We start from the raw sequence: 27,648 nt of genomic DNA, 5'->3' as shown, positions 1-27,648 counted from the left end.
CACAAATGAGAACAAAATCAAACTGGGGGGGTACCAAATGTCACAGTGCTGCAAGTTGCCCTGTCAATCACCAGGCTCCACCTGATTTCAAGCACAGGGAACACCAAAGCTGCCACTGTTTGGGCAGGAAGAAAACTGCTGAAAGAAAGGATGGTTGTTCCATGGAGGTGGAAATAAAGAAAAGCACCTGGACAGGATTCCAAGTCTCCTGAGGACACTGTTTCTGCAGGCAGGGAGGCTGGATGTGCCCACTCACCCTGGCTGGAGGCAAGGGAACACAATGAGGGAAGATGGACCAAGGGAAAAAGCAGCAAAATCCATGGAGTGATTCATGCAGGACCTGAGGGAGGACAAAGCCCTGCACTTTGGACGGAAGCACAAATGTCAGAGATGGGACATGACAGTCCTTAACCTGTTTCAATGTCCCTACCTGACTCACTTCTATTGGATATTCCACATTTAAAAATACATCAAACCATCCATCTGCAGGTGAGAATGGTTGTACAAAAACAAAACACCCCTTCTCCCTCTCTCCTTCCTTAAGTAAGGCAAATCACACACTACTGTATTAAACCACATTGCACTTTTATTTCCTCTGCAAGGAGCACGGGCTGCAGACAGAATGTCCTGTTCATTCCTGCTCTCATAGAGGAAATTAATGAGGACAAGTTTCCAAAGGATACTTATTGCATTTCCTGTACTCTAGGTCACTGCTGGGTGGTGGAGAAGATGGACAGACTGGCAGCACAATCCTGCAAGTTGACTTTCCCTGGGAAAACCAGTGTGGCAGCAGATGCTTGGATCTTTCAAAGCAAATACTGAGGTTTTCCCATTAGTCAGTTCTTTTAAACCTGGTTTCCCCCTTAGGCAGATTCATGCTCCTTGTGCTTGAACTTCTCAATGCAGAACAGATCAATAAAAATTATGTTTTGCACTGTCTGATCTGCAGTTGCTGTTTCAGGTGCTGCAGCTGCCACTAGAAATGCCTTTGCAACTACATCAGGCAGAGATTTTCTTCCACAAGTGAATTTTTAGGACAAAATATCCCAAAATTACTCAGTTCACTATTTTGCTAAATAATCTGTCAGAGCATGAAAAAACTCTTCAGTGTGTTCTAGGACTAGGGGAAGCAGTTTATCTTGCTTTAAGTTACATTTACACGTTCTGCCAATCCCTGTAGTACATGATGAACACAGCTCTGAGTCATGGAAGAATTGAAGGCACTTTTGGTAATTAAAGGTAATTCATTTAACCAGATATGGTTAAAATTCTCTCTGGTCACATGGGGATTAACATAGAAACTAGATTTAATACATCTAAAAGGCAGAACCAAAAAGTTCTTACTGTCGTGTCATTCCAAACACACAATATTCATTAATAAATGCAATCAAGTTTTGCATGTAATTCAGGAGTGATAGCTTTATTTCAGTAAATTACATACTTACTGTTTTCTTTGTAAAAAACATTTATCTGTTTAAATACTGCTACTTCTTCTTAAGCCTTTTGTTTTTTAAATAACTGTAAGCAAATATAAGATATCATCACTGAGATTAATTATAAAAATGAAATGGTCCAGTGAGCTGGAATACAAGGAATAATTTCCTATGGAAATTGTTGATTTAGGAGCTCTCATTGTAATGACTTCACATCTGAATATGGAAACAGATTTATTCTTACATGAAATCTTTCTTTTTTATAATTTTAGTGTACACTAGAATACAGAAAGGTGCAGAAGGTATTTCCAAAGAGCATGGATGTGAGTTTTCCTGAGCTCCTACTCCAGCTGGGAGAATCCAAGGGGGTGGAGAATCCTGGGGGAGCTGTTCCCATGCAGCCCCATCCACACTGTCCCCAATCCCACCCCAGACCCAGGCACACACACATTTTTAGGGAAACATGTCAGGAGCCCTCTGAAGCCACCCTTAGAGGGAAGAAGCAGCACAGAGCTTCAGCTGGGTCTGACAGCTGCCCTAGGACCAGGAACCCACTGGATTTGCCCTCAGGGAGTGACAGCTCCACTTTAAGAGAAGGCAAATATCCAAGAGGATATGAGTTCTACAATAGATGGGCCTATTTGAAACAGGTAAGCCAGGCTCTGGGTAGTCTTCTTCTGCAGAACCACCAGTTTTTCCTCCACACAGTTCTGCCTCTGAGGATTCCTGCCTCCACACTGGTGCTGACCACTCAGTCCCACCACATGCCACACCCTTCCCAATCCCATACAAGCTAGCAAGGGTCTGCACTGGGCTCTTTCCCAAAACCAGACAGCACAGTGGAGTGACAGGGTGATTTACCTAAATTCCACCATTACTCAGACTCCTCATGACTGTGGTTTGATACATGGTATAACCCATCCCTTTGCAAGTCAGATCAGACTCTTTATTTTCTGTAAAGCCAGCTCGCTAGAAACAAAAATTCTGCCTCCTTGCAGAAACTGTTTGCGGGTGTCATTCTGGGCTAGAACACAGAAAAATGAAAATCCCAGTCTGAAGGTTAACGTGGAAATCCTCCTAAGGGAGTAAGACAAAACAATGTGCATTTCCTCCGTTTAAAACATGTCAAGCACACAGATGCCATTCTCTTTTGCTCAGAGACACTGTAGCTGTGACCAGCGAGCCATACTGGGCAGAAAGAGCCACAAAACAGGAAGGATTTGCTTCTAGAGAAGGATCTCTGGAGGCACAGCATCTCCATCTTATGACAACTGCTAGCTTCCCGTAGTCCCAGCTGATCTTAGGCAAGACTCGCTAATATTCAAAAGGAAAACACACACAGACCACAAGCACTCCAGCAGAGATCACAGTACCTAAAATAGCCACCACCTCGTCGTCCTGGATGACTTCCAAGGATCCCGAGACCACAAAGCAGAGAGCATCAACGCTTTCCCCGGCGTGGTAGATGAGGTCCCCCGGGGCACAATGGATGGTCTGGAACTCCACGGCCAGGGCTCGCAGGCAGCCGTCGCTGGCCAGCCGGAAGGCAGGGTGCTCGTTGAAAACCTTCCGGTTCAGGTGCACGCAGATGTCTGCTCTCATGTCCTTTGGGCAGATCGACAGGACCTGGATGAAAAGGAAGATGGAAAAATAATCAGCTGGGCGTGCCACACCAAGGCCACTGCTGCTTGAAATAACCGGATGGGTGATCTGAAGATGTGCCTGGGGGGATCTTGAAATCCACCCATCCATCCATCATCCATCCATCCATCCATCATCCACCCATCCATCCATCATCCATCCACCCATCCATCCATCCATCCATCATCCATCCATCATCCATCCATCCATCTATCATCCATTCATCCATCCATCATCCATCCACCCATCCATCCATCCATCCATCATCCATCCATCCATCCATCCATCCATCCATCCATCATCCATCCATCCATCATCCATCCAACATCCATTCATCCATCCATCATCCATTCATCCATCCATCATCCATCCACCCATCCATCCATCCTCCATCCATCCACCCATCCATCATCCATTCAGCCATCCATCATTCCATGATCCATCCATCCATCCATCCATCCAGTCATTTCATACAGCTTGTGGTGGGAATTTTATCCTGATTTGGGGTGGTCTTTTCCCACCCATCTACTGCTTTCATCTGAAGACAGGACTGTTCTGTTACACTCTGCTCACTCCTCACAGCTCTCACACTCACTTCCAGAATCTCACACTCATTTCCAGAGGTGGAGATGCTCTGTGCTGTCTGTGGGTGTCCCTCCAGACCTGGTGCCCAGACTGTCTGCCTGCTGCTGTGCTCAATCCCTGCAGAGCACAGAACAGACACACAGAGCTGAAGGAGCTCAAGGACATGCAAAGACAGACTATCCACACCAGAAAATCACCACATTTTGTTCATACTCAGAATATCCAACTTCAGAAGTCTTGATGTAGTGACCACTTACCAACACGTGTCCAAACATAGCAAGGGCTCAGTTTCAGTGAGATATACAAGGAATTACCTGCTCAGGAGGGCCTACTAGACTACAAAATCCAAAGAGATTGGAGGAAAAAGGAAGTATATTGAAACCTCATGAAATATAAAGGTGAGTGGAGAACTGTCCACTATGAAGACATCTTCATTGTAGATCAATTAAATAAGACCTTAAACTAGTTTCTCACCTTAAATAGCTTTCCTTATTGAAACAGTAACACAAATACACCTGAAGAAAGTGAAAACCTGTGGGTCTTGCTGGGTTTGTAAGCTGTATGTTTAATATCTGCACACCCTCCTAACATTCTCATAGCCCCAAAATGCACAGTAGCTAATTGCACTAAGAAACACATAAAGCCTCTTAATGTTTTTCTAGGATAAACAATAGAAAAGAGCATGAGACTAAGAGCACCCTGGAAGTCTCATATCAAGAAGACTGCAGATCAATAGCACTGATTAATTTCCCATTGTATGGAATTAATCTGGCAGCTTGCTCTGCAGACAGTGCAGAAGACAGGGACACTGGGTTAATGAGTTGACTCTCATGGAATAATAGCAGAGGGAGACTCTGGTAACCCTGACTAAGCTTTGAGGTAAATGGTCATATTATTGAACTCAAGCCACAATTTTAATTTCTGTTTAATGCAGGAGAGGTATAAAACAAATTACTGCAAAGCATTACTAAAGCTCCTAAAGCACAGGATGTGAAAAGAATAACTAACTTCTATTTTAATAATAATAATTAGTCCTTTTCTTATTTAGATAGATCAAAGTGTCTTTGGGATCAAAGACATAATGAATGCAGAAAGGTGAAACAGAAGTTACTCTCCCATTCTCTGTACTATTATGGTGTGTGGTGAGAAGGGGCTGCTGTACCCATCTGCACTAACCTCTTCCACTCCAAATATTCCCATCAGTCCCAGAATACCTGGTAAAATTATAGCCTGGAAGTTTGCAAATGCTACAGGGTATTTGTTCCAATGGACAGCTACTCCCTCTTTCAAAACATGTGTTGTTTCTGAACTCTTTTTTTTTTTTTAATTTTCAGCCAACAGCCAGAGAATCTATGATCTTGTTGAGATAAAAGACCTGCAATACTCATAAATCTCTTACACATGCAGGTTCATAGAATATGACCAGGTCACCTCTCTATTTTGAAAAAACAAGAGAGATAGAAGATGGGTTTTTTTGCCTAACACTATGAAGTATAGGCTCTCTTGGGAAGCTTCCCCCTGCATGAGTTTTTCTCACTTACAACCAACTTCCCAGAGCTACCAGATCATTAGTTTTTATTTTAGTTAACACAGAGTAAGTCAATTTGAGTTAATGGTATTTTCCTTTAACAAAATTTCCTTTAACAAAATGTTGTACAGAACACATTAAAATCCCCTGCATAAGTACGTTTTATCATAAAAAATAGTAATAAACACATTTGACAGGGCATATTCTCTATAAGCCATCATTTGCATTAGTAATAGTATCTTGTCTGAGTCACTGTAGACCATATTCTGTATCACATTTCCATAATTCAGTAGGGGCAAATGTCAATTTTACAAAAGTGTATTTACCTGAGTCATTGCATTTACCAGTAGAAATATGGGCACGCCTTAGCTTCTCAGTAAAAAAAAAAAAAAAAAAAAAAAAAATATTACTTTTGAGAGTGATTGTTTTTGTTTCACCTCGGCCTTACTTGTGGATGAAACAGAAAGTTTGTCTTTATTACAATAACACAGAAACATGCCATCTTTCTTCATCTCAATAGTAATTTAATGAAAAATTCTGCTTTCTTTTCTACTGTGATTGATGATTTTGAACATTTTTATCTACTCTTGGGCCTGAATTATGGTTATAAGTTTTTTATGTCCCTTTAATACTTTCAGAAATTTACGTGCTTTTGACTTAACAAGGCCACAAGCTAGGAATTCTCAAACATTACTCTTAAGAAAAATGTCTGTGTTCATACATGACTGATTACCAAACTTTAGCTTTTGAGCTCCCAAACTGCAGAAAAAATTGGTTAAACTGATGAAAAGGTTGTTCCTGTAAGATTCTGAGATGTTCCAAGACCTTTTGTTTGTTTGGACTGTAAAATAATTCTGTCCCTCAAGAATAAAAGCCACTTGGATGCAAAGCAGTATACCATTTCTTCACAAATACCGACTTAAATACAAAGGATTAAAAGTGAACAGTCGAAAAATTATTCTTTTTATAGACACAAGCAGCATATCTATCATTACACACTCTAATGTGAAGAGACAGGAAAAAAATCCATTGCACAGAGAAAAGCCAGTCCTAGAAAGCATAATTCAGGAATTTTCTGATGTCATGATAAAGTGATTCTCCTAATGACAAATCACTGTACAGAGATATATGGAGATATCAGTTACCAACAACATCAGCAGTGAATGAGTAATGATCTAAGGGTTAGCCAGGAACAAATATGCTTAATTTGATTTCTCTTGCCTGCTACACAGGCATTGAGAACAGAGAATGAAACAGATGACAAGTAAAACAAATATTTAATACTAGAAGATTTGGCAAGGCATTAGTGACTGCTATAGATAAATGCACATACATGTAGGGGGAAAAGAGAGCAAATATAGACAATTGCAACATTCAGCTACGTGTTTACTGCATGCTCTTCAAATGAGCACTTCAAATACAGATGAATATTTATGAAAATGACCCCTTACTGACAATACAAGACTTTGGACATTCTTATTGTCAATTGCTGTCATTGAGATCTCAGCATTTTTAAGGCAGCATGCAGCCAAAGAAATACAAGCTAGTAGCACCATGGCTGTCCCTGAGTCCATAATGTGTACAAATGCACACATGTGGATTCAAATAAAAAAAAAATTAGGTTAAGGGAGAGGACATTCTGCAATGCTCAGTCAGTCTTTTCACTGTGGGAAATGCCTCCAACACATCCTGGTGACAGAACCAAAGCTCAGCTGGGCCATTGGTTCTGCCCCGTGTGTTCTTCCAACAGCACAGCAAAAAAACCACCAAGATGAATTTCTTAAGAGGAGATTTCTTAAGATTCTGTGGCTTTTTGCAGTGAAACATGCAGCTTGTAAGGCAGGCAGGGCATTCAGGTGCTAACTGAGGGCTTTGGAGCACTTGGAGGGGACGAGCGCTTGTGCTGCTACAGAATTTGCTCCATAATAAGTCTTATTTATTAATCTTGAAGCCACATCCTTTGCAGCCAGCCCTCCCCTACGTGTGCAGGCAGCATGAAAGAACAGAACCTGCTACATATCAGTGCAAAGTCAGAGGAGAAAGCTGAATTCTACCCAGAGGAGAATCTTTGCTGGCTGTAGTGACTCTGATTTCACCAGGAAAGAAGCAAGGCTCCCTGAACAGCACACAGGTATCCACAAAGACCTGAGCCACTACAAAGCTGAGGGAGGAGAAAGGAAAGCACAGAATAATATTTATCACTTTCCCTCTTTGCACAGGAAGATGAATCTCCTCAAAGTCAGTGTCAGACAATTGCTGAGCTCTGCCATCACCAGCTGTGCTGAAACAGACCCCAAAGCAAAGACTCAACAGCACCCTCATCTCTAGATCATCTCATATGGAAAATGCTGACAGGGAGAGAATGGCTGGTGGTTGCTGCTGGAGATTGGGAAAGGCAGGAACCAGCTCTGGAAGACTCACAGGGAATCAGCACAAAAGGTCTCACAGTGTTTTCAGCTCGAGATCTGTAGGGGTGGGGAATTAAACTCCCCAGGAGGTTCCATCTGATTTTTTAACTCTCTCATCCATTTCCTCAGCATGTGCAGGCAGCTCAAGATAAGCTTCCTGAACAGTTCAAAGAGCTCTACGGGGAGCAGAGATTATAAAAAATTCAAACAAAAGCAAATGAATCAAAACAAAAACCGCACAGATTAAGAGCACGTCCAAACAATAACTTTTAAGATGGGTTTACAGGTTTAAGTATTTGTTAAAAAATCTGCCCCAGCTGGAAAACACTACAGGATGGCTTAGCAGGTGTTACAGAATCTGTTAAGACTTGTCAACAAAAAGGGCAGAGACCAATGAATAATGAACATCAGCACACAGGATTCCCACATTTTGGAGTTGTATGCTGGGAATATATTGACTGATAACCAAGCCAAGAGCTTTGACATCCTATGGTGCAATGACTAGGACTGTTTCCTGAATTAATAACTGTAACAAATATCAGAGATACTAAAAACGCCAGCTTTGAAAATAAAGAAAATAAACTTCTCCAACCTCAAACCCATTTGAGGCCACAGATAGGTCTTTTTATTTTGTGGAGAAAGGCCACTCTGGGTTTTCAGATATATTCAGCAGTCAGAATCCAGGTCAGCTCTTTGCAAAAAACCCACAATACTCACTAGGCATCTGACCAAGTTACTCAGATTTTTAGAAAGATTTGGCTCATATGAGTATGGAATTCTATTTCAGGCCTGGCCAAAATGTTACATTCGGCACTGGAGGGAAGCCAAAGAGACAAAGGTAAGAAAACAGCTGATTGGCAAATCACAGCATTTTTCTGTAATAATCAGGTAATTTTGTAAGGATCTCAAAGATGATGTATGGAGCTGAGCAGTAATTAACCCTGCATGCATTAGGGTAGTCTTTAGCACATCACTGAGTATTTTGGCACTAAGAACTGGATGTCAGCAGCAATGCTGTGCTCTGTTTTAATTGCACTAAGATCCAGGGTCACTTGGATTTAAATGCTCTGAAATTGAGATCGGAAAATCACATCTAAGTTGAGTTTGGCTTGTTTTTTTATTAATAATATATGAGCTGAACCACTTATTCAAATTGAGAGATTTAGTGGTATCGTAACAAAATTAACTTGTTTTTTTAACCAAGTAAGTTGTTAGAGACATTAAAAAAATTCCTAGAAATTGGCTGCAGAGTCCATTCAATTCAGTTTTGTCAACACAGATAGAATTAGGCTAAGGGTTTGAAAATCAGGGCATGATGAAAGGCAACAACATGTCTTTTAAGGAATCAAGGGGCTACTGGTCTGTCTAATGCACTGAAAAGTGGCACACTAATAACATCCCTGGATGACCCCAAGTAGTAGATCCCAGATTGCCTAAAGGTTGAATATTTAAAGGTTTTATAGTTTTCAGTTTTGTTGTCATAACTACAGCAAGCAAAATTATTGCACAGCCTTCTAATGGGGCAAGGGATAGCACACTACTGGGAAATATATCCTTAAAAAACAGCTTTTTAGATAAATCAAGAAAAAAAAAACAGAAAGAATGTGTCATACATCAGAGACTTTCTCAAGTCACAACAGCTTCTGGCACTTAAGGTCACCCTTGGAAGAATGGAATTGTTCAGTGCACTGTTTGATTTCGTGCTGCTTCTGGAGGTGGCTTCATTTTGCGTAAAGACACTCAGGGAAATGAAGGATGAAAACAGATGTGGATAGACCTTCCCTGAGATGTGGTCAGGAACTGAGAGCCCCTTTGTCTGCCCCATCCCTTTGGTGGCAGTGCCCAGGAAATTGCCTGGCCCATCCAGTCAGGGGAATACTCCCTTGGGAATTAAGCTCATGAACAACTCCACAGCCCTGGCATCTCCTCAAGCATGACAAGTTCACCATTTATTCTGTATCAATCCCAAGATATTACATCCAAGAGGCAGAGATAACCGTGAATACTCTTTCCTGGTCCTGCAGAGTGCATCCAGGAGGCAAACAATCCATAAAGGGGAAACAGAAAGCTCTACCAGTGCACAGGCTCCACTCACAGACCCGTGGGAAGGACAGTGAGATCATGAGCATCTCTCCTGCCTCCCACTCTCCAGAGATCTGTGGATTCCAGCTGTACCTGTTCCTAGCTCAGCTCTGGGAGGTGAGGCACGACTCCTTGTTCACCTCATCCCGATCTGCAAGGAACAACCAACAACCTCTACAGCCTCTACAACAAAACAAAAATGCCTGTCCAAATGATTTTTACCTGCCCTTCACAGCAGGGAACTGTGTGCAGCTGTCACAGCTAATGGTGTGGAAGCTCTCTTTGGCCATGAAGCTTGGCAGCCTTCTACTCCTGGCCATCCACAAGGAAATCCAGCCAGCACTCATGGGTACCTCAGTGTGATGGGGCACGGCAGGAATGGCAGCCTGATTCCTCTATTTGTCTCAGGGTATCACTAATTATTTCTACAGCTCTTGAAGCTTTTATTAACAGCAAACATGAATAAGCTGCACTGTCCTCATGTAGATTCATGTTTAATGAAGTTACAACCTGTGTCTATTTAACATGAACCCATCTCCTTTATGCAAGCTTAGCAGTGAATAATTCTAATACTGTGTTATGTTCCTGTGATTTCCATTTCAGTCAGTGCAATGTGGAATTGGCTTTCATTATCCCAATTGCCATTGATGTTCAGGTTGAAACTAAATAAGATCACTTTTTTCTCATTCAACCTATGACTTTTCTGAAGGAAACTACTGTTAAAACATGATAGACATTTATTTAATTGCTTTCTGAGCAAATTGTAAGCCATACAACAGCACAAAGGTCAAGATGAGAAAATCTTTGGGTTTTACAGACATTTCAGAGTGTTATCATTAGATAAGACCTTGAGACATCTGCATATTAGTTAATGGTTGTTCTGCTTTCCTTGATAATGACCTATTTCTTACAGAAGAGCTAGTATCTATAAATTTCTCATTTGCTGCCTGGATATTTTCATAAAAACTAAGATATTTGAATGCAGTGTGTTTCATATACCAAATTATTGCTGCAAAGATTTTTTTAATCTACTTAAAAATGGTCACACACACAGAAAGCACTGCCTCTTTTACCTCTTACAAAACAACCCCAGGTTCTGATGGATGAGAGATACTGCTTAATACATGAAACACCAAAATCTGCATCACTAAACATAAAAAATAATGATAATTTTAAAAAAATCCCATCTTGTTTGAGCCACAGTCACACCAGGAGATAAGTGTCCATGTGTAACATATCCCAGCTGTCAGAGGAGGGCTCTCATGTTTAAGTGATTTAAGATTATGGATCAGAGGCCACTTGCTTCCCCTTAGTTAATAATAATAAATATGCTAATGCTTTTAGTGTCATTGTTAATTCCTTGTTTGTGAGCACTCAGGGACGGGCTGAAGCAATGTGGTCTGAAGGCAGGATCTGAAGGTGAGTTATTCCCAAGGAGATCCGGGAAGCCTAAATTCTGAGCTTAAAGCACCTCCAAGTCAGTGTGGGAGACCAAATCCTCTTCCACATACAGGGAAAACACACTGAGGTTTCAAATTATTTTCAGGACGTCCTGCTACACAGGCAGCAAGGACTTTATCTTCATTTAACCTCCCCAAATCTAACTTCCACTCTGCCTTCAGTTCTCATGTAAGGACTCATCACTTTTGGCCAAAATCTTCTTTGGGACTACACAATGAATGTACTATTCAGGGATATATATTTGAGTCAACAGAAGTGAAGTGGTAGCAATTTCAATCAAGCTTTTAACTTACACTTTGATTTCAAGCACATTAATTTAAAATCTTTAGTTATCAAAGCAACACGTGTTAACTCTCGCTCCATCAATGCTGGGATTGTTCAACACCATAGAAACCTACTGCAATACCCATATAAAAACTCATTCTTTCTTCTTGTTCTTTAAATTTGGGTTTCAAAACACAGCCATTTCAACATGCTGAGTGACTGAATGAAATGTATTACAAATTTGGGGCAAATGATGTCCCAAAACACACTCCAGTGTGACAATGGAGATATATGTGGAACAATTTAGGATGTAATGGAGTATATTAGGTTGTAAAACATCCTTGGATTATAGAAATTGTCTGATCTGTCTGATGGAAAATGAAAAACTGAAATTCCTCAGTAATTATCCTGTGTCATGAGCACATGTGTGTTTTGCAGGATAATAAGAAGCTTAATGAAAAGTTCATAAAAAGTAAAGAACATGGGAAATCATGTCATGCAACTATATCCTCACAACAGACTGCTCAGAATGTCATTGCAGGAGCTTTGAAAATGAAACTGGCAGAAACCTCCTAGGTCAGGTCCAGGCTGTCAGAAGAAGCAATGCAGAGAAGCAATCCAAGACCTGGAAGAAGAATCCCCTCTTCCAAGCTGGAGCACTGTCTGGACTCAAAACCAAATCTGATGTGTCACTGGGTACCTCGGGGTGCCTCTGCTCCCATCCTCTGGCTGCTCTAGGTTTGGTGCAGATGAATGCAATTTAAGTGCAGAGGGCCTTACAGCATTGAAGGGTTAATTAAAGACCTGAGGCAAGACAAACTACCCACCCTAGATGACCAATCTCTATGATTTTCCAGCTGGAATCTACAACGGTTTCTCATTTATTTGGGTGAAGTACATCATAACACCTTCCTGAGTGGAGATAAATGTAAGACTGGCTGCAACACAGCCTCCCAAGCTTTTTCTAAAGGCAGGGTTTTTGCAGCAGAAAGCAAACTGCCTTGTCCTTGCCCTCACACAGCCCCTGGGCTGCCCTGTGCAGGCACTGCAGGCCACTGGAGCTGCTGCTTTTGCAGACCTGCAGGCTGTAAGGGACACAAAATACCAAATATCCAACACAGTGCTCAAGTTCTTACATTTCTCTTGTCTCTGTTCTTCTGTACCATGGGCTTTTCTGGGAAGCTTGATTAGCTGCAACTACTGATGTCCAGATGCAGAGGTTCCTGAAATCCTTCCACTGTTTTTAATTGGGTTTGCATCCAGGCCTACGTTTAGGCAAGTCGTCACCAAGGGAAAATTGTTAAAAACCTAAGTCACAGATTTTACAGGTAAATTAATTATCTGGCTAAGCAGCCACTCCATCTTACAGACCAGAGAACAATGCTTGCCATGAGTCAGAGATTAGGGCTCTAACTGCGTTTTTATCATCCATAAAACTGGACATGCGGAAACTATGGTAGGAAATTTCAGTAATTAAAGCATAGGTTCTCCTAATTAACTGCAAAGCATCATTAAAATCTAATGGAACTGTAGTGCAGTAACACAGGACTCTAGCTTAATAGCAAGGAGATAAATGCAAATGGCAGTTGAATTTTCATGTAGTTTGAAGTTTATACAATAAGACTGAATGCATTTACAGGAGTTTAGAATAGAAAAGCTCACTTTTAACACTTGTGAATCAGGATTAGGAAGTTAGGGTATTAGTGTACAAGAAGTTAACATATTAAAGAATGTGGCCTACTGAAGCACAAGAGTCAAAGAAATAAAGATTTTTGCTACTTAAAGTAGTTGTATTTGTGGTGGTAAATTGAATTTAACAGCAGATGATAAATCAGAGAACTGGTGTTGCATCAGCATGATGTAAGACTAAATTTTTCTGTGCAGAGACTTCATCCTGGCACACATGAACAATCTGCATCACCCTCCTGTATTGCACCAGAGATTCAACTGAAGAAAGAACTTTAAAGCTTTGCAAGCACATTTCAAGAGTCATCTGTCATCTGTCATGACTCTTCCTTAACTCCTTTGGACCCTTGGCCTTTAAGTTCTTAGGAGGGAAATCATGGATACTGGAGCTTGAATGCATGATTTAAGTTGACGTGTACCAGGTCCACAGGAGCCACAGGAGCATCACTGATCCTCACTGAACAAAAATCTGAACCTAAAACTGTTTTATCTTGCCTCATGTTCAAGGCACTGCAGCTGGAACCCTTCCCTCATCTGACTTCAGCTCTCTGAAATATCCAAGGCTGGACAGGCTCACTGCACATGCAGTGCAGAAAGAGCTCTTGAGGACAAGCCATGAGGTCAGCCCTGGCACATGATGAATCACTCTCCAAAGATGATCTTCTTCCCAATCCAGCTTTTGAAGAAACCTAAATGGCCAGTTCCTTCTGAGGGCTAAAGTCCTGCAGGACTTTTGCCCTGGCATGGATGCCAGTGGTATCACATTCTCTGTCCCTCCCTCCCAAAGGGCTGAAGGGCCAGCCCAGAGATTTGAGCTCAGGGAGACCAATCTCCACTGCCATTAAAACTTATACTAATTATGCTGATGGATACGCCGATGTCCTGGGCATCAGCAAAAGGTCCAAGCCAATCAAACTCATTTAATTGCAATGCACAGATGCCAATACTTCTCAGGATAATACAGATGTAGTTTAGGCACCAAACTATGTTCTTGGGCTAATTCGAAGACCAATTTCCCATTGATTTCAATAGTTAAGTACATTAAAATTATTTAGTATTTAGACAAACTAAGACTGGAAAGCAGAAAACATTTACAACACTGAAAAATAAAGGCATACATTCAAAGCAGCAAAACAGTCCATTTTTAAAACAATCAGGTTTTTTTCCAAACACAAACATAATAAAGGCATTGCATGCAGTTAAGAATTTGTTAGTAAGTTATAAACTGCTATACAGTCCACTTTCTAAGAAAGCACACAATGGACACAAACTCTTTCTATCTAAACTGTTACCTCAGGTACTCACCTTTTCTGTGTCAATTCCTTTAGACATGGACCAGGTTGAGACAATGTAATCCATGACTCTTTCACTAAGGCCTTTTGGGACTTGATATAATTTTAGGAAATCCCTCACATTGTTCAGCATCTCATGGTACCGGTTGGTGTTGGCATACATTTGCTGGAAAATGGTGGTGACGTTTCCAAAAATAGTTGCATAAAGAAGAGCTGGAAAAAAAATAAAATTGTAAATAAATATGTATGCTCTAGTAAATGCTAATCATAATTCAAGGATAATGTCAGAGAATTTTATGTTTTACACTCTAACATTAGACATTACAGACTTTTCAGAAAAGAGAAATATTCTGGTATCTCATAATACCAATGTGCTGCACTACTTCTGTTTTTGACATTATCAATTACACAGAAATGTGCCTGTCATTTTTAATAATCTTTGCTCAGAGGTACTTTATAGCAGAATTCAACTATACATTTCCATATTGCTTTAAAAAAACCAAAAACACCTGCATCCTACAAATGGTAAGAAATAAGCCACTGTGAAAGGAAAAAATGCCTTCCATCGCTCAGTGCTTAATGTCTTCCCTCTACACAACCCATTTCAACCTCACTCCAGAAATCTCACTCTGTTTCAAACCAATTGACTATTGTACATCACCCCTACGTGAGAGATGGCATTTTTAAAGACACACGGTGTTCTCCTAATACCTATCTAATAGAAGAACTGTACTTCCAGTTCACACTGTGATATTTATGTATCCAGGTAGAAATCAGATGTCGAAGTTCATCACAAATACAGGATTCAAACCAATCAAAATCACACAATGTGCACAAATGAACACAAGATTTCTGTTTAAGAAAACAGAGTAGAATAACAGTCTGTGTGATGTTGCAAGGGCAGGTTTTCTCCTTGCTTTTCTGATTGCTGTGTCATATCTGCAAGCTACACAAAGATTTTTCTATACCTCGTATCCATTCAGACATATATCAACACTTAAGAGTACAAGCACATGGATTATAGAAAAGTTTAGATGGATGAATGCCACATGACTTTTTCATTTCTTTAGCTTTCTCTGCTCTTTTGGACTTTAGCAGCAGGACAAACCTGATGAAATATCACTTCTCTTAAGTGCAACATCCCTCATCCTTTTGAACAGTTGCTGATTTATCATGCACTCATCTCATCAAGTATGTGAGGGCAATACATCCCTGATATAAGATGCTACTTGCAAATCATTATAAATGTATAGAGAAGCCCCAGCTGCCCCTAAAATGCTGTTTTTCTGCAGAAGCAGAATTCCTACAACCTCTAACTACAGCTAGACTGCATCTGCAAATCCAATGCCCACAACCCTTCTGGCCACACAGACCTACCCAGAGCACACAGGCTGATTGAAAATGTGCCCTGCAAGACTGGCACAAAGAGATGCAACTCTGTCACCTGCCAGGTTGGAAACAACTAAGAATGCCATGGTGAAAACAGCTTGTCTGAAGCAACTGGCACCTATTACCTCCTCTTGGCACAGATGATTTGTAGAAAAATGTAAAGCCAGAGAAGAAATTCTAGTTCTGTGTCTCATAATATAGTGTCCTGGAAAAGCTGTACTTAAAAAAAAAGTTTCTTCAAGAAATTACAGGTAAAATAAATCATTGAATCAAGCACAAAAAAATCCCTGTAAACACCACCCAGCAATTTCTCACTAAGCCAGAATCCACCAGGCTGCACAGACAAACTGTGGAGACTGCACAGACAAACTCAGCATTGTTTCTCTGTTGGAAACCAAAGCCTTCCTTTCCCTTTGGAAATGGTAAAAATGGTTGAGTTCCTCCAAACACTCCACTTCTCTCACAGGTTACTGCACAAGAGATCTTTGGCAAAGAGTTAAAGGGAACCTACTCAGATGTTCACAGCTTTGGAGCTGTGCCTCAAAGGCTCTCCTCACTTGTGGTGCTCCCCCATACCCACAACCTGCTGAGGGTGGTTTGCAGGTTTTGGGGGGAGAGAAGATTTTTCATAATTTCCCTCTCTCTGTAAATCCTCTCCCCATCCCTGTTCTCTACATGACAACTAGAAGAGGAGGTCGTTTATAAAAGTATGGTTTTATCGTTTTGCAGGCCTTGGTATACAACAGAAGCTTGGAGATGCTGACAGACAAATGCTGCTTTCACCTTCAAAGGGTTAATGCTCTCCATCAATAACCCATACTGTCCATAATTAGCAAGTGAAGATTTGTCAGAGAATCTCTAATGAGCAAATATTGAAGTGACAAGTGTGAGTCTTACCCCTCACCTATAAAAAAAACAAAGGCAGATAAGCACTACCAAGGGCATTTCACTTTTGCTGTATTTTAATTATTTTTGGCAGGTGGAATTGGCAGTAAAAAACAAGTGCAAAAGGTTCTGAAAGAAAAGAAAATGCTGTGTCTCTTTTTACAGCAGAGGTATTTAAACAACCTCTAAAGTAATCTCTGAAGTTATTCATACACTTAAAACTCCATAGTTTTAGTTTAGTCTCTCCGTTTACAATAAACGGGAGAGATGAGGTTGAAGGTGAAATTACCCAGTTTCATGAAAAGACTGCTTAGGTCAAACTGCATTTATTCACCTTCTCTTTAATGACTTGAATTTCTCCAAACATTTCCTGTTATGTTCCTACAGTCATGCAACGCTCATTAACTCAATTGTTCTACATGTGTAAATCTGGAACAGTCTTCACTAAATTTTATAGAGATAAATTTGGTGTAATGATGCAGAAATATTTTTTCTCAGTCCTAAAGGTGAGGTGAGTGGTTAACTGTAATTGTAGTTTCCATTTTTACTCTTAAGTGTGGAAAATCTCCACAAAATTACATACAAGAACCAAAGTACTATATATTTTTACATATAAAATGTTACTACATTTGTACTTCTATAAAACATTTCAGAATGATTTAGCAATGGTGTTACGTAAATGTTTTAGCCTATTTAAAAATAAGGAACTTTCTGGAAAAAAAAAATGACTCAGAGTTACCTAAATAATCCCAAAGCATTTCAGATCTCTTATTATCCTGACTCTATGCTAAATACATCCAGATAGGAACATCTGCATTAAGGAACTGAAGGCTTAATTGAGAGATCTGATTTTCCTTACGTCCTGGAGTATTATTAATCCAACCATATACAATGTTCCTCTAAACTGCAATTGTAAAGAAGATTAGTGAGGGGGTACCAGCCTCTTCTTCCAAGTATCAATCAACAGGACAAGTGGAAATGGCCTCAAGTTGTGCCAAGGGAGAGATAGATTGGAAATTAGGAAAAATTTCTTCACTGAAGGAATGTCCAGCAGTGGAACAGGATGCCCAGGGCAGTGGTGGAGTCACCATCCCTGAAGGGATTTAAGTGACATGCAGATGTGGCACTTGGGGACTTGGTTTAGTGGTGGGCTGGGCAGTGCTGGGTTGATAGTTGGACTCAATGACCATAGAGGTCTTTTCCAACTTAAACAATTCTATGAGGCCGTGATCCTGGAAAAATATAGATTTTCGTTTCTGCATGTTGAGGCCAGCTGTGACTTCTTCTTCAATTTGTTTTTGAAGTTAGCTATTCCTGCAAGATTTTTAGGTAAGTATTATTAAAGTTCTATCATTCAGGAGAGATTCATAAAAACTCCAACATACATTTATTGCCTTGGGTTTGCGCTGCCTAATTTTGGTTCTGAGAGGGTGGCTTCTGTGTACATAGGGGTGGCTTCTGTGAGAAGCTGCTGGAAGTTTCCTTCAAATCCAGCAGAGCCAATGCCAGGCAGCTCCAGGACGGATGTGCCACTGGCCAAGGCTGGGCCAATTAGCAATGATGGCAACACCTCTGTGGTATCATATTTAAGAATAATAAAGGGAAAAAAAAGGTGTTGTGCAGATTTAACTGCAGCCAGAGAAGAGAAGGGTGAGAATATGTGACAGGAACAAGGTGGGTGTCTGGCATCCAGACAGGGTCAAACCACTACCATTTACTAAATATAAATAGAGAGAAACCCAGTACCCAAACACCTGATTTATGTTTTTAGAAGCTGAGCAGTTTTCTGTTATTTCTTTCCACCTCACCTTAATACATCTGCTCAGACTGCAAAATGTTTGCAGGCTCTGTTTGGTGCAACACCAGGCAGTGGCCATCTCCTGCATCCCAAACAGCCTTGCTGAGATGCTGCTGCAGCAAAAAGCTGCCACTTTCTTAACAGAAATAGCTTTCCTCAAATCCACCAACACATTTCAACCAAGTTACTACTTGGGAGAAAATAATCCTGCTAAGCCCCCTCCCCCATCACTGTTTTATAGCACTTCTTTGATGCCAGCCCCAGCCTCCCACCTCTCCCCCTCAGGGACACTCTGTCTGCCAGCTGTGCCAGGGAAAGCACCAACACAGCCCCGTGGTTTTGCAGCTCTTCAAAAGGCCAACCCTGATTCTTGGCCCCACTAAATAGTTTGCTGTTAAAATCCTCTTCCCCCATCCCAGCAATGTTTTACATCAGTGTTTAATCACTGTGTTTCCCCTTTTAGAGGGAGATGCCAACACCAGAGCACACTAACTTTTACATTTTTCTTCCAAAACCATTCAAAGCATTAAAAATAAAAAGACTTTCTTCCAATTACCCCTGCAGCCAGATCACTGTATTATCCCATGACACATTATCCAATGTATTTACCCTCCTAGAAGTGTGCATTGTCCACTTTGCAGAGGAGAAGCTAATGGGCAAAGGTCTGGATTCAGCCATGAAATTCAGCTCTGAATTCCTCACCGAAATCATCTGACTGCTGAAATCAGGGGGGAGTTGCAGACAGTTGTGTCTGGTCAAAAGCCCACCACGACTGCAGGTTCCAGTCTGACTCCACCAGCAGCCTGGCCTTGCACTCCCAGCTGTGTGTCCTGCACTGGGTGGCGTTCCTGCATCCCACTCTGCAGCCACACAAGGTGCACAGCTCCTCCCTGGGTCCAGCTGACTTCCATCCCTGCTTTACCGGCCCAGCAGCTTCACAGAATTCACAGAATTCACAGAATCACTAGGTTGGAGGAGACCATTAAAGATCACTGAGTCCAACCCATGCCCAAACACCTCAACTAAACCCTGGCATCAAGTGCCACATCCAGCCTTTTTTTAAACCTTCCTGATACTGCAGTAGTGCAAATCCCAAATTAAGAGGATAGTGATAATAAAGATAGGCCTGTAAAATCCCTGTTAACATTGATATTTGCTTGACAAGAACTAAATGATTATATAAATTAGATGACTATCAGAAGTTAAGTGCAGGAGCTCTCACTGTTTTTCCCCTTGCAGGGGACACTGCACAGAAGGGAGGGACAGCTGCTTTGGAGGCAGTTGGGCATTTGGCATTCCTTATGCATAAATTCTTATTAAAATTAAGGCTTTCAACTGCACTTGTATGGTCAGTCACTAATTTTTAAGTGGTGAATCTGGGAGCTTTTTGTTTTTTTTCCACGAGCACACTCAGCTAATGGAACATACTTACTTTAAAGCTCCAATGCCTCGCCTCCACACAGATGTGATGACCTGACCACCTGCACTTCTGCACAGAGCTGCAAGCCAAGACTGGCTGAAATGGCATTGCAAAACACAGTCTTAAATTAAAGCCGCCACTGTCCACAGCAATCAGTGAGTTTGGCTTCCAGTCCTGTGGCAGTGATGGACAAGATCTGGAGCTGGCTAAGGTTATTCAGCAGCACAAACAAAAAAATTCCTCATTTCAACCCCCTGAGGATGAGGGGCCAAGGGCTCCCAGGTCTGATGCTAAGCAGCTTCAAATCAGTTTGCACACACATTCCCTGCCCAACATTTCCTTCCACAGCCACCTCAGATTATCAGATTACTTTGTTCCTTCACTGAGAAACAGTGCCAGCCATCAGTAAGAGAGCCCTGCACAGGCTCAGGGGGCTCCTGTTGGTATTTGGATTGAATTTCCTGCATTTCTTTCCATCTGAAAGCTTTACAGGTCTTGGGACTGCCAGGGCCTGCTTCTTCCTCACCACATTAGTCAAGGGTGTTAAGCAACATATGGGAAGGCACAGCCTGAAAAATGGTGGCAATTACACCACAACAGGCAGCAGGGCAAACAGCAGCACCCCGTGTTAACTGAGTGGTAAAAGCATCACTTTGCTGGAAAAATCCTTATTTTGCAGTGAAAAGGCCTTAATTCTAGAATCTTTTTCTCTAAGAGTTCTGAAATAAAAGGCTGATTAGGGCTTCTTTAACACATTTCATATGCTGTGTAAGTTGGGTTTAATGGGTAACAGCTTTTGATGGTGACAGCTGGGGCACGAATATTTAACTTACCATTTAGCAGAACAGTATGACACCAACACAGATAAGAATTAACTAGTGAAATGAGAGAAACCATTTCTTATAATAATGCTTCATCATTCCTGCTTCTTCAAAAAGCCATCACCCCCTTGCCAAATGGCACGTTTAGCACTTCACACACTGCACAAAGTCCTGTGCAAAGGTAAATAGTAATTAAAACACAATCACTTCCCTAAAGTAATTACAGTGGGTGCAGGAGAAAAGTAGAGAAGCAGAATTTAACCAAAGTTTATGAGAATTACGTTCACCATGAATTCCAGCAACTTCTGTGCCTCTAGCACACTTTGCTGCTTCCTTATTTATCATCTTCTCCATTTTGAATATTATCTCAAACATTGCCTCATTTCCATGCAAATCTCTCCAGTATTCCAGAAAAAGCTGAATTGTGTCTGTCAGACAATCATCCACCTATCACATAAATCTTTCTATTTCCATTCTCCATCAAAAAAATATTCCCAGAGTGCCGTCCTTACTCTTGTTACTGTCCAGAAAAAAGACCCAGGGATCAAAACCACCCTGAGCCTTTGTCTCTGTGCCTCAGTGTGTCAAAACTGTCACCAATAACAAGCACAGGACACAAAGGGTCTCCAGCACTACTGAACTACAGCACAGGAACCAAAGGGATCATCTCAAAGAAAAAAGGTTTCCTGAGCAAAGTTGGCAGCTGTCAGTATCCCTGTGTGAAATGACTTCACAGCTCCTTGCTGGATTTGAGCCGCAAGGCTTTTTTCTCTTGTTGATTTTTTTCCTCCCTTTAATACTTTTAAAGGATTTTTTTTTTTTTTAGTGGGACACCAAGTTCTTGTCACATTAAGATGAACTCAGGATAGCAATGTTGCTGGAGGCAGGATGCCAGAACATCACTCTCACACTGAGAACACCTCCTAAATTGCCTGTCTTGTTAAAATATAATGGAAAGTTTGTAAACACACCTTCAAAGTACTACACTGCATGAAAAGATGCTTCTAGCTCTTTGCTCCTGGGTTCTTTCTTTATGTGCATGCCAGTGCAGAAGTTTGTGCTGTATAAATCTGTGTGCTGGTGTGGTTTAGCTATTCCTAAACATACATATATATATATATATATATGTACATACACACATACACAGAGTAAAGGTGAACGAACATAGAACATCAGTGGGCTCAGAATTTCTGCAGCTGCAAATTTCCCTTTGAGTCTTCTAATTTGCTCGTTCTTTGTAGTTCTTTCAAATCCAATTTTGCTTATTCATTTACTTAAATGTTCGGTTTTATCTTAGCACAAATAACAATAGATTTGGGACAATTAAAGGAATTATTCCAGCTATAAAATACAGGCCGTGTACAGCCCTGAGAGATGTGGTAAACACACCTGTTACCATAACAGTGAGTTATACAATACCTGTCTGAAAATATTAATGAAACAGAGACAGAGAACAATATTGCTTCTATTCAGCAGAACTCAGCCTGAACTCTGTGTGAAGATGGATTTTTGTGAATAATTATAGTGTATTTTTAGGAACAAAGTAAAGTACTTAACCCTTAATATTAAAAGCCTCAAATCTGGAGATGATGTTTCCCTCCTGTTATTTTCAGAGTAATTCTGCTTCATAAAATGACCACAAAACTGTTTCACTGAACTCAAGAATAATATTTCTTACTCATCTAAGCCATCTACAGAAGCACTTTCACTCTAATTCTCTATCCAGCAAATTCAGCACTTCTAGACAGAGCTTAGCAAACTTTTGTAACCAATATTTTTCATCTGATGCTGACAGATTAGTTCTGATTAAATTTCACTTCCCTGACATGTTTGCACTAAAACCAATTGAAAAAAAAGTTTCACAAAAAAGTTGAAACAATTCACCTCCAGGTCTTATAGAAAGAACTAAAACAATCCACAGCAAAACATTTTCCCTCTAATCTTTTAATTTCAAATATTAGAAACCTGAAAAATGGAAGAAAATCACATTTTGATGCAAAAAGAAAACGAGTCTTAACAGCCTAAAAAAAAGTGGAACATTCATTATCATCACACATACCCTCAGTTTATATTGCAATGGAGTATTTTCCAAAAAACCAAGCCATGAGTTCCTAGCACACTGCTAGCAATAAGGGCCAATCCAAACTCATTTTTGCCCTATTTATTAGCACCAGATTTCCATTTTATCAGTACATTTGTGCACATGACTGGTGTGAAGCCTGCTCCCCACTCCCACACTTGGGCAGGGCCTCAGCACCTCTCCTCTTTTGCTGGAATAACGCTGGTTTTGTCTAAAAAACTTCACACCAACGCTTTCAGACTTTCAAGGTGAATTAGCTTTACTCTGCTCCGATTATCCACTCTGGGAACCTGTCCTCCATGGCAGTATTGATTTAGCTGTGACAGATGCTGAGCTGTCACCAAGCCTGACAGCTTCTTCAGAGCTTCCTCTGTGGTTGTCTTGCAGAACGGCCAGCAGCCAAGTGAAACCCAGCTGCGAAAACAAGCACGTTCCCCACTTTTACACGCCATAAAATCACGTGTCCTGCTCTGTGCTTGCATCCCTCTGGGAGGAGGAAAGGAGCTGGCCTCTCAATTTGGCACTCAGCACCATCAATTAACCCTCTGTGTGCTCGAAGCACATCCACCCCCCTGCCTGACACGTCGGTGGGACCGCGCTTGTCGCGGGTCGGCGGCTTGGCAGTCACCCAGAGCTGCCCAAAACCACTTCTTACCAGGGGACAAGGCTCTTTGGGGAAGGTGAATGTGCTTAAGGAAAAGGTTTCATTCCCTAAACGATGTTGGTTTGAATTCCAGTATATTTGGGGAGTTTTTACAGAACTTCAGAGAACACCTATGGTCCTGTGCTCACCTTTGCAAAGTGACACAAAGCACCCTGATGAAGGGCAAAATGGCAGGCAACACCCCAAAAATGTTTTTCCATTGTTCATCAGAGGATCACAAAGCCAGACAGTAATATATATATTATCGATTAATTTGTTTAAAAATTTATATGTAGAATTGGACATCAGCACTCCAAAGGCTATAAAAATATCTGTTTTCAGGTGAAACAAGCTGTCCTGTACAAGTACTGTACTATTCACATTACCTCCACTTCTCTCCACCAGTCTCACAGTTCTGCACCATCCCCTTTTCCATAACACCAAAAATAAAAAACATTCCTGGAAACACTGCTAGCACACTGCACAAAGTCCTGTGCAAAGGTAAATGGTTGCACAGGACTAGCTAGCCATCAATGCCAAAACATTGCTAGCCATCAATGCTGTCCTGGCAGAAGGGGTTTGAGAATATTCAAAAGAACAACAGAAGATTGCATATACAGTCAAACTAAGACCAAAAAAAAGCCTGTTTTTTCATTTTGGCCTCAGTGCACGTATTGCTGAACTCTCCATGACTATGTGAGACTGGAAAAGTATCTTTATTTCCTGGCAGCAGCTCCTGGAGCTCCTCTCCTCCCTGTCCAACTCCTTCTGATCAGCACTTGTTTCTACCTGATTACCTCTGTTTTCTTGCTCACTATTCCAGGAAGGAGATGCTGGAATTAGATTTGCTGCATTTCCATTCCTACATTAACACTAATTTCACTGAAGTCAATGAAATTACACTGGTGTCTGGAGAGTGTCTGAGGAGAATAATTGAGTGTATTTTATCACTTTCCTTCGACTTTTTTGGTGACTGTTTCATGGCCTTTTTAAATGTCCCATTTCACTAAAATGCACTTACTCTGCTCTGGGATGCTGCAGTGAAGTTGCTCTGTGGGACCACGGAGTTCTTGGTGTAAAGCTCCAGACAGTGCCTGGAAGATGCCAGGGATGGGAACACAGAGATGTGTGCAGTGATAAATGTGACAAGCAGCACCACACCAACTGCTCACCCAGCCAAAACCCATCCCCCGACTGCAGCCCCCTCCAGATATTTCTGAGAAAGAGCTCAAGAAAGAGGGTGCAGAGTGCACTCCTGCCCTGGGCCACTCCTTTCAGGTTTCCACAAACCCAGGGAGCACAGGGACTGCACTCACACTGACCATCTCCACACAGAATATCTAATACCGCTCCACAAATCCATTTCTGGGGTTTTTTCCTCACCAAAACATTAATTTTTTGTGCTATTCTGCAAGCCTGGCTGCCCCAGCCTTTACACTGACCACCCTCAGCCACCCTTTCTAGAAAGTGACTAATTTCTCCCCTCCACCTCCTTCCCACCACTCTTGATTTTTTAAACCATTTCCCACTCTGTGTTTCCAGTCCTCATGCCATGCCTCATTCCTTTCAGACACCCTTTTTAATCTTACAGCATCTTGCTGCAGAGCAGTGCAGTGTGGTGCAACAACATTAATTTCAATTGCCTGCCCAGGAATCCTATTTGCTTTCTGTTGACTGGTACTGAATATTGCACCGATATTCTCAAGCAACTCTCAGCAGCAAGAGTCAGGTGTCATCCCTCAGTGGGAACTGCTAATTTAGAGAACATTACTGTGTAGGTATAGCTACCTACTCATTTGTGTGCACTGACACTGAATTTCATCAGTCCTTTTCACAATCACTTCTGTGGTGGAATTGTTGGATCAAACCAGAAACCCTGATTCCAGGATTCAGCAGACCTGCAGCACAAGGGAGTTTTCTCCTTTGCTTGTCCTAAGCTAAGTTGTCTCCTAAGCTGCATTTATATACAGCTATGAGTTAAAAATAAAAGTCTGTGCAAAATTTAATTGATTTAAAATTCTCTTAGGTTTATGCCAGTATCACAGCTTAGGTCACAATAATTGGGAAGATTTTATCATCTTTCTACTACAAGCAGGACTGACTATTTCCCAGAGCAGAACAAAGCCGTTCTTGGATGTTACCCAAGAGTGACTAAGCCAACTCTGAAAGTCCAGTGAAAACAAACAAGAGATTTGACAGAATAAAAATATCAATATTTGACCCAACAGTTACAACAGTTATGGGATGGGATATCTCTCAAGCATTAACTCTTCACCAGCAGGGAAAAAGCATGGATTTCTAAAAGACACATTCAGCCCTCCAGTCTGGTAGCCTGAGTGTGCCATTAACACTGAACATCTCGTTCTCTTCATTCACACACCAGTGAGATCAGCCACAGATGCAAGAGGTTAATTTCAGTGGCCTTGATGCCTTTGACATATTTGTTCACAGGTTAAGAGCTGAGGGAATGACTGCAGGGTCTCTTCCCCCAGTTATTCTGCCACCCTCAGCTGTTTCTCAGCTGTTGCAAGTCACTCATAGCTGGTCACTTGTGCCAATAATGTCCTTTTTCAGGGACAATGACATCTGAAATGACACACAAAACAGGCATTGCACATGGAATGGGGAGTTGGGCAGTACATTCATGTTTTTTGAATGCTACTAAACATCTGCAAGTATCACCCACGTTGAGCTGTCCTACCACCACCTACTTCTGTAAGAAACTGCCGCAAGCCCTGCAGGATGGAGTCTTCAAACCCCAGGAAAATTATATTCAACAACCCATCTATTAGCACATCTCTTCAGGCCTTCCAGCCCGCTTCTCCCCAAGCCCTTGCAGTATAGTACATTAATTTTATACTGAACTATTAATTGCAGTTGACTTTGCAAAGCTCTTTTCTTTACATTTTTTATTCAGTTTCACAAACCCAATCCCAAAGGAGTTCATCTTATTCCCCACAGTTGTTTGATCAAATTGCAAATATTTCCTTTAATCTTTTCAGGCATTAACTATGGAGCAGAGCCTCTTCATCTCCTTCTACTGATGGTCTGGGAGAAACAATCTTTCACATATTTCTCATTTTATGCAAGTGCTTGTTCCTGCGAGTACATATTAGTAAGCATAACATTAAAACACGTTTACCTAACCTAAATAAAAACACTTTGAACCAAATTTGCAAGCTAACCTGCTTTAGTTCTTAATGATATTAATCTGAAGTCATTTTTCCCAGAGGTTGTGGTCCATAATTCACTGAGGTCAATAAAAAGTAGCTGCTGATGTTAGTGAGTTTTAGGGTTGGTAATAAACACGTATGAGTGTCTTTTCCTTTGAGAAGCTGTATGAGAAATTTCCCAAAGGCAGGAGAAAAGGCCTTTGGGATACAATTTTAATTTTCTTCATGCCTATTCATAGTTAGAATTAGGAATAACAATAATAATAATCATCATCATAATTTCACAGTCACTTCACATTTCTCATTAATACATACATTTTACAAAGAAAGGTAAATTATTCAATTTTGCTCCATACTTAAACATTTATGATTAAGTTCCACACTTAATCATTTATGTCAATTGTCCCTGTTCTATTTTTTACTAGGAAATTCAGAATGAAATATTTTATGAAATCGAGATGTGCACTCATGGTTTTAAAAATTACTATTTCCTACTTCATTATTTTGCTGGTTTTATTCTATGAAATAGGATAAGCTTTAGCCAAAAAAAAAAAAAAAGTGGCACCTTAACCTGAGTCTTAGTCTGAATTTGTAATTGTAGATGACCTTCTAAAGTAAAAGTAGACATCAAATGTCTTTTTTTTAAAATATGTTCTACTTTTCCACCATTCAAGTAAAGTTTTTTAAAAAATAAATTAAAGTTTCCTCCTATTTTTTTTCCAGCAGAAAAACCAAGGGAAGGATTTATTTTTTTTTTTCATTTTGCTGTAGTATGAAAAAATATCTGAATAGCACAGTAAGAGAATGAGCAAGAAAGGACTTTTCAGTTCTCTGGAAAACAGGGACATATTAGTTCAGATGTAAAAAAAACCCAAACCCTTGTGTATATCAATTCTTTTCCTCAAAATACGTAATTTAGAATAAGAATAAATTTTCAACATAACTAAGGATTTTCCCAAACACTTTTAATTTTATCTGAGTAAGTTTCCACCACAAGTTTTTTTTCACAATCTCATTAACTACGTTCATTTCTTCCTCCTCTCCACATCTGCCTTCATC

At 40.8% G+C, this 27,648-nt stretch overlaps 1 protein-coding gene across 1 annotated transcript in view; it reads right to left on the bottom strand.

Annotated features, from left to right (window-relative positions):
* The window catches only part of KCNH5 (potassium voltage-gated channel subfamily H member 5), a 147,099-nt gene that overhangs the window by 36,053 nt on the left and 83,398 nt on the right, over positions 1-27,648 (bottom strand). The window contains exons 8-9 of the mRNA XM_039733062.1: positions 14,394-14,593; positions 2,807-3,059 (exon numbers count right to left, since the gene is read on the bottom strand). Coding sequence (XP_039588996.1) covers positions 2,807-3,059; positions 14,394-14,593 — 453 coding nt within the window. The remainder of the gene's footprint in view (positions 1-2,806; positions 3,060-14,393; positions 14,594-27,648) is intronic.

This window comes from Passer montanus, unplaced genomic scaffold (genome assembly GCF_014805655.1).
Source record: "Passer montanus isolate IOZ18808 unplaced genomic scaffold, ASM1480565v1 scaffold82, whole genome shotgun sequence".
Taxonomy (NCBI): Eukaryota; Metazoa; Chordata; class Aves; order Passeriformes; family Passeridae; genus Passer; species Passer montanus.
Note: the sequence above shows the minus strand (reverse complement) of the source record. Positions and strands in the feature narration are given on the sequence as shown.